The sequence below is a fragment of the Pygoscelis adeliae genome, unplaced genomic scaffold (genome assembly GCF_000699105.1).
Source record: "Pygoscelis adeliae isolate BGI_AS28 unplaced genomic scaffold, ASM69910v1 Scaffold4, whole genome shotgun sequence".
NCBI classification, from domain to species: domain Eukaryota; kingdom Metazoa; phylum Chordata; class Aves; order Sphenisciformes; family Spheniscidae; genus Pygoscelis; species Pygoscelis adeliae.
In genome coordinates this window covers 17,647,797-17,655,655 of record NW_008824986.1, presented here as the reverse complement: position 1 = coordinate 17,655,655, position 7,859 = coordinate 17,647,797, and the positions used below count along the sequence as shown (strand labels likewise).

At 50.3% G+C, this 7,859-nt stretch overlaps 1 protein-coding gene across 1 annotated transcript; it reads left to right on the top strand.

The window, feature by feature from the left end:
* On the top strand, positions 1-1,392 carry ADRA2A (adrenoceptor alpha 2A). The gene has a single exon (XM_009325954.1). It carries the CDS (start codon positions 1-3, stop codon positions 1,282-1,284), a length of 1,284 nt encoding a protein of 427 aa, XP_009324229.1. The 3' UTR covers positions 1,285-1,392.
* The last annotated feature ends 6,467 nt before the right edge of the window (positions 1,393-7,859 follow it).

The window sequence follows — 7,859 nt, the reverse complement described above, 5'->3', positions numbered from 1 at the left end:
ATGGAGTACCAGCGGCAGCTGGAGGAGGAGGAGGGCTACCCGCCTCCCGGCGCCAACGGGACCTTCAACGACAGTGGGGCCGGGCCGGGCTGGGGCACGCCGTACCCCCTGCACACCACCGTCACCCTCATCAGCCTGGCGGGCTTGCTCATGCTCTTCACCGTCTTCGGCAACGTCCTGGTCATCATCGCTGTCTTCACCAGCCGGGCGCTCAAGGCCCCCCAGAACCTCTTCCTGGTCTCCTTAGCTTCGGCCGACATCCTGGTGGCCACGCTGGTTATCCCCTTCTCCCTGGCAAACGAGGTGATGGGGTACTGGTACTTCGGCAAAGTCTGGTGTGAGATCTACCTGGCCTTGGATGTGCTGTTCTGCACCTCCTCCATCGTACACTTGTGTGCCATCAGCCTGGACCGTTACTGGTCTATCACTCAAGCCATCGAGTACAACCTCAAGCGTACCCCGCGCCGCATCAAGTGCATCATCTTCATCGTCTGGGTCATCTCGGCTGTCATCTCCTTCCCGCCGCTCATCTCCATCGAGAAGAAGAGCGGGCAGCAGGCTGACCAGGGGGTGGCAGGGTGCAAGATCAACGATGAGAAGTGGTACATCATCTCTTCTAGCATCGGCTCCTTCTTTGCCCCCTGCCTCATCATGATCCTGGTCTACATGCGCATCTACCAGATAGCCAAGAGGCGAACCAGGGTACCGCCGAACAAGCGGGCAGAACGTCTCGAGAAGAGGCAGAACGGCTTGGCCGACAAAGAGGACCTGCCAGCCACAGCCCAGCTCAATGGGGAGAAGGCAGCAGGAGGCAGCGGTGAGCAGGAGGGAGAGGTCAACGGCATAGACATGGAGGAGACCTCTTCCTCCGAGCACCAGGAGAACAACCAGTGTAAGAAGTCAGAGAGACCGTCAAGGGGAAAGACCAAGACTAAGCTGAGCCAGATTAAGCCCGGGGACAGTTTGCCGAGGAAGGCAGAGGAGGAGAGGAACACCAAAGGGTCCCGGTGGAGGGGCAGGCAGAACCGGGAGAAGCGCTTCACCTTTGTGCTAGCGGTGGTGATTGGGGTCTTTGTCATCTGCTGGTTCCCTTTCTTCTTCACCTACACGCTGACGGCCGTCTGCAAGAGCTGCTCCGTGCCTGACACCCTCTTCAAGTTCTTCTTCTGGTTCGGTTACTGCAATAGCTCCTTGAACCCCGTCATTTATACCATTTTCAACCACGACTTCAGACGGGCCTTCAAAAGGATCCTCTGCAGGATAGAGAGGAAAAGGATTGTTTGAAGGACCCTTTGCTTTGGGCAGGACTAATTCAAGACTTTGTAGGAGACTAAGGCATGGCTCTCTTGGGCTGTGCTTGCATGGGATGGTTTCCTTCAGCTCGCAAGCAGGAAGCCTTTAAAACCCGAGATAAGCCTACGGAAACACCGGGCAGCAGCAGCAAGGAGAAGCAGGCAAGTGGAAGTCTGAGCTGTGGCATTCGGCTTTCCAGGGGAGGATGGCTTTTGACTTGCTTGGTTTATTTTGTTAGGTTTTTTTTTCTTTTGCCAGAATCTCTCAGTGGATATTTTCATGACCGCTCAGTTTGACTCTTTAAAGACAAGCGACGTGCAGCTCTGTGAGATGAACAACAAAGAGGGAGTATGCCACCCCAGAGGTGTTGGTTTTGTTATTTTGTTGTGTCTTTTTTTTCCTGTTGTATATGTAATTAATTTTAACCCCCTTGTAAAATACAGTATTGTATCCCTGAATCTGAATGTCTTAATTTTTGGAAGCCAAGCAGCTTTGAAACTGTGAATGCTTTAATTATCTTTGACACCTTAAAAGTCCCTCTCTTCCGACCCCCGAAACCCCCCTCACTCAAAACTGCTGAACAACTAGAGCCATTCCCCCTACCTGTCAGTTTGATAATATTACCGAAACTTCCAATGTCCGGTCATTTTCTTTGGCTGTAAAGCCTAGGATCACAGACCTCACCAGACTGGCTATTTTTGTTGTGTTTTTTTATATCGTACCTGATTCTGTTTAATTTCTGTGTTGCCTGTGATATAAAACAGCTGAGATGGTAACTGCCCTCTCGTTATTCATTAAAGCAGACCTGACGGAGCGGTGGCTTTGCTGTGCAGGCAGGGACGTCCTGGGTGATGGAGTGACAGGCTATTTCCCATGCAACGTGAGGCTTGGGACCTGGCCAAGCTCCCCACGAGTTAATCTCTGTTGATGTTGTACCACACCGCAGCACCAAAATGTGTTCGATGCTAACTCGCTTCCCCCGCCTCCAACTGTAAATAGATAACATTTCAAAGCAAATAGCAGGGCTCCATATATCGTGTTATCTCATTTGTATTGATTTGTAATGGTTTAACTACAGCAGGATTTCCTGCAGAAGAGGAGGGGGTTTGTGCCAGAGGCTGTTCCACCTTTCTGAATTAAGGGAGAAGAGTTCGGTTTTTAATCTGCCAGTCTCATCTTTCCTAGGAAATACGAAAGCATCCCTCTTTTGGTCTTATACAGGGCAAAACTCCGAAATAGGAAACTTAACTGAGTTTCTCCAGTATTTTATAGTGTAATTAAGCTTTTTTTAAAAAAAAAAAAAGCAATGTGTAAATATTGTGAGATTGGAGCAGGAGAGAGAGTTAATACTGCTTTTACACTCCTTTCCTGAAATGTCTTTCAGCTCTTTCTGCTAAAAAAAAAAACAAAACAAAAATGGACAGAATAAATCTAACGTCCTTGTGCCATGAAGAAATTTCTGGAGAATATTAAAAGGAAAAACTTTTCATCCATCACAATAAATGAGTCTGCAAGCCTATTAATGTTATGAAAACAGCTTTATCAAATACTGACAAGTCATAGAAATTGTTTGGAGAAAGCAAAGTTTGTGTAATTCTCATGTATAAGATGAAGTTGCTTTCTCTAGAGTCGTATGGTGCATAGGAAGAGACTTTTAAAAAATACCTTTTTACTTTTGGGAAGTGTTTTGTTGATTTTGCTCTCTCTTTTGACTTTGTAATTAACTCCAAGGGTCCCTGGATGCATCTTGGGACCTGGAGAGCAATGTTTACATTCACTTGCATTTTCAGAATTGAATCCTCAAGAGGTGAGGAAAGCAAATAAACTGTGCTTTACTGTAAAGAAAAACCACAACCACGAGCAGAAGTTGCTATAATGGATAATTATTTTTATTAAATAAAAGAGCGTTTACAGATCGAGTGTGAAAACTCTCTGGATAATCTGTTAGCTGTTTTATTTTATTTTTTTTCCAGCTGTTCACCGATCCTCCGGCAGCTTTGATCCTGACATTTTTTAAAGAACACATTGGGAAAAGCACTCGTGTTTTCTGAAAGGTGTTGGTCCCCAGGTAGGGAACAATGGCTCGGTTCATTGCGCAAGTGGCATAATAACAAATAAGTCCTTGATATTTCTTTGTTCCGCCACCCCCCCCCCACCCCCCCCCCCCACCGCACTTTTTTTTTCACGTGTTTCTTAAAGAAAAGAGCTCAGGGTTTCAGGGTGTGATTTGCTCCCTGGAAGTGCAGCCTGGCACTATTGCTGGGGACGCCTGGCTGGTGCAGCATTTACAGCTATTGAGTTGAGAAGGTTTTTAATAATTAGGTTGCAGATGGGATTAGAAACGATGAGGCTGGAAGGCAATATTTCTTGATATATTCAGGAGTGTCCATCTGAGTGGGGCTTTGTTTCCAGCCCCTGAGAGCCAGCCGGCCAGGCTCGCTTGCCCTTACACCAGTGCTGCCGAGACCCTCCCTGCAGGAGGGTGATGGGGGATTGTTCTCCCACCGAATGAAGCACTGCTTCTGTGTGGCTGCCTGCCTCCCCGAGGATGCCGGGGTCCACTCACCACCAGCTTCAGCTGGGCTCCTTCTTTGCCACAAGTGCCAGGTAGCTCCAAAGGCGTGGGGGACACGAGGCGCCGATCCTGCGAGTGCTTTAGTGTGTGCTTCATTTTGCCCAGGAGCACATGTAACTGTTTGGGAGCTCTGGTTCCTGGTCTTCCCACTGTTGGAGTGCCTGGAGTCACCCTGCTTCCCTGCTCTGCTTCTTGTTTGGTGAGAAAACAAGTGACCAGAGCCCAGTGCTGGAGCTGCTGGTCTCACGGCCCCACTCTGCCACTGCCACCACGGTTGCAGTTGGAGGTGCTCGGCAAGCTGGGAGGTGGACCAGGGCTGGCAAGCAGCATCGCTGCTGAGTGTAGGGCACCTGGTGACAGCCCAGAGATGAACCTTTTTGTCACCTCATGGTGACCTTTGCAGGCCAGGAGGGCTTGATCTGGGCAGTGTCCTGCTGTCCATCCTCTGGTCTCAGCTGGCCCTGTTGGCCTTGAAGGGTTTTACAAAGCAGACCCCATGAGGCAGGAGGTAATACAGCAGCCATCGGTTATGCTTGCCCCATCCCTCTGGCTGTCTGATGTCTTCATGGCCGAACCTCTAGTACAGACAGTAGAGTATTTTGGTGGGTTTGGGGCTGGGGGACTGGAGCTTTGGTGGGCTTTCAGTCAGTGAAGCTTTGCACAGCTGAAGTGTCTGATTGCTCCCAATTTTCCATCAAAAGTAAAAGTAAGGTGCAAAAACCTGAAATTATGCCTCCAGGGTTGTGTCCTTCCCAAAACCTCGTGCCCTCATGGTTCGGCCTAGGCAAATAAAATACTCAAGGGGTTGTTTTATGTGCGGGCAGTGACTCCCTGCATCTGACATGGCAGAGCTGCCTGCCCGTCCTCGTGGCCAGTGTCTGAACTTCCACCATCCTGCTGCCTTTGCCACCTTCCGACTCAGGCTTTTATTTCATTTTCCCTGAGCTGTTGGTCATTTTGGTTTCAGCTGTGTCCTGGACCCTCCATGCCTGCTGGGGATGGGCACCGTCCAAGCTGCAGCAACCTCCGGGCACTGTGGGCTGTGTGGCGGAGGTGCTGGGGCAAAACCACCGTCACATTCCTTTTGGTAGGTGAGGACCAGCCCCACTCCCTCTGAGCCAGAGGTCGTGTTGCTGTGGGCTTTGCTGGGACGCTCCCTCTGGCTCTACCATAACCGTGTCCAGCTCTGCTGTTTCGCTCACCTCCGCACCTGCCCCATCTCACTGTGGTGCTGAATCCCAGTGCCCTTGCCTGGTCCCCATGCCCGGCTCTTCCCCTTCCCCCTGCTGAATCCCTCCTCAACAAGAGAAATCTGCCTCATTGCTCCCAGCTCATTCCCATGCAAATGACGCATTAGGGGATGTAATGAACTTTGGTTGTTTTTTATAAACTTTTAGTTTGGGGCTGAAAGGTTAATGGTGTGAGGGCGGGGAGGGGGACCTGTCTCCGCACTGGGGTGGGAGCCATCTGGGCTGGCACAGTGAACAGTGGGCAGAGGTGCTGCTGACGGCTTTGCCCCAGGAGGGGTTTCTCCACAGCTTTCCTGTGTGGGGTGACCCCTGAGGACAGCCCAAAGGTGTCAGCTCAGGGACATGAAGGAGGGGCTGAGGTGAGACGTGGCAACTGTCCCAAAATGTCCCCAGGGGCGAGCTGCACGAGCAGCAGAGTTGCCCTTGTGGAGACTGGTGACTGCCTGCCCAGGGCTTGTCCCTGGCCCCTTTGGCCTGTTGACACATGCGTTTATTTCTGTGGGGTTTTGGTCCCTGTTCTCTGGGGGACAAGGAGTTGGTCACGCAGAGGAGCCTCTCCGAGATATTCCAGTGAGGGATGGACTTGATCCGAATCACTCTGCTCACGCAAAATGTGTTTCCCATCCTGGGGGAGTCTCTGTGGGTTTGAGCCCATATCCGTCAGCTGTCCCGTGCTGTAAGTACCCTCATCCCACCCAGCATCCCCTCGCCCAGGCGGTGCTGGACCTGGTGCCCTGCGACGTCCCTTTGGTTTGGGTTGCTGGCCTGGCTGCCTGTGAGGCTCTCATCAGCTGAATCTCTGTTTAATTTTATTTCTTAACATTCCCTGTTCTTTCACCACTGAACGGTTCAAAGTTTGCCGAGATTCCTCCTTTATTACAGCTTGTGCCCTGGCAGGCAGCTACACTTGGAGCTGTCTCACCGTTTCTGCTATGAACCACTCTTTGCAGCTGGTTTATAGTAACATCTCTGCGACTTGCTAAATATTTGTAGCTGTGATTGCTGTGCCTTATCCCAAGCTGTAGAAATGGAGTGAAGAGAGAACAGGGTTAGCGGGGAGCCCACTCCCTGCATTAGCCTCTAGTACTCAGTGAGCTCACAAATGCTCCAGGACCTGATCCTGACCCCTCTGTGAATAGAAAGGGTTGTAGTCTGAGCCCTGGGAAGTCCAGGTGAAATTCCAGCTGGGGGTCACACTGCAGTAATGCTGCACGAGGCCACAGTGCGCTCCCAAATGTCCCCAAGGCTGAGCAGAGGGGATGGTGAACAGGGCTGTGGGGGGCACCATAAAACATGTCTTCCTTGGATTGGACCGTGGCTGGTCCCAGGAGGGAGGTTTGTTGCAAGCAGAGGAGAAGGAGACCTGCTGTCATGGGGCAGGGAATGTTGGGAGGTGTTGCATGGAGATGCTGATGCTTGAGCTGGTCATTCAACATCCCTTCCTTCTCGAGGGACCTTCTTGGCCATTTGAGTGGTCCCCTAGAAGTGCTCATTTCCCAGAACAGACCACCAGTGTGTGAGCACAACATCTCACAGCCAAGTCTATAGGGACGTGAGATGGGTCCCAGCACCCAAATCCAACAAAGAGGCATGAGGACAAACCATAAAAGGGAGCAAGAAGGCATGTCCCTCACTTGAGCATAGGTGTCTATCAGTAAGGATGCAAACTTGCTGGCTTAAACCGGCTTAAAACTGCTTAAGCAGGCTCTGGTTTAGTCTGTTAGTTTGATTGTCAACTCCATATTGGCCGAGTTGGGAGAGACCATCCATGCTGGCTTGGATCTAAGGTCCTGCTCTCCCTCTATGGCTCTGAGAATGGCCTGTAGCAGGTTTTAGGGAATAGGGAGGAGCAAGGACCCTTCCCAGGAGGCTCGGAGGTCATTAGGCATTCAGGGATTTCCTGCGGCCAGCAGCGCCTTTTGTGCTAATGGAGAAATTCCACCAACATGTGTTTCCCTTCAGTGATGCCCTGCACTGGGAGGTCTGGATGGCTTTCAGAAACGCATTTGAGTCAAAAGCCAGCAACTGAGTGGGGTTTGTCAGGAGGTGAGACGAGCTTACCTAAACAACGCTGCTTCCGTGTGGGCAACACTTGGAGTGTTTGCCCCATATTGGTTTGGGTACAGCCCGGGCCATTGCATTTGCAGGAGCAGCCTTGCAGTCCTCCCAAGCTGTGTGACCTCCTCCTCCAAGCTGCTGGAGGGGTCGCTCCCAGAGATGAGAAACATTTGTTTTAAATCAGCTGCTACATGAAAGAATTGATTGCTCCTTTGCTGATTGAAACAGTTGTGTTTTGCTGGACTATGACTTTATGGCCTTTTTCCTGTTTGTTTTTCAATTGCTCTCCACAGAAAAAAAGAAAAAGCTTCCCACCACTGGACATCTTTGATAATTGAAACCTTGAAGTGTTACTGAAAAATTCCCTGAGTAAAAAAAATAAAATAGATGTATAGATAAATATTTAAGACTGCATCCAACCTCCTGCTTTTCTAAATCGACTGTACTTTTTTTAAGAGTGAAATGCTGAATTCTGGCCTTTTATTACCAGGATAACTTTTGCCACCAGGAAAATTTGGACAAACTATTCTTATTGCAGACCAAAACCTGCAGGGTTAGACCCTGAGTGCGGCAGACTTGTGCAGCTCGGCTGCTGTGATGCTGGCTGAGCTTCCCCTCTCCCAGCAATTATCCTCACAATCATGATCCCTAGGTAATTGAGTGATAAGGCATCTCTGTGTAAA

What these genes read in the sequence shown, in the direction of transcription:
- ADRA2A (XM_009325954.1), top strand. Translation starts at nt 1, where the DNA reads ATGGAGTACCAGCGGCAGCTGGAGGAGGAGGAGGGCTACCCGCCTCCC.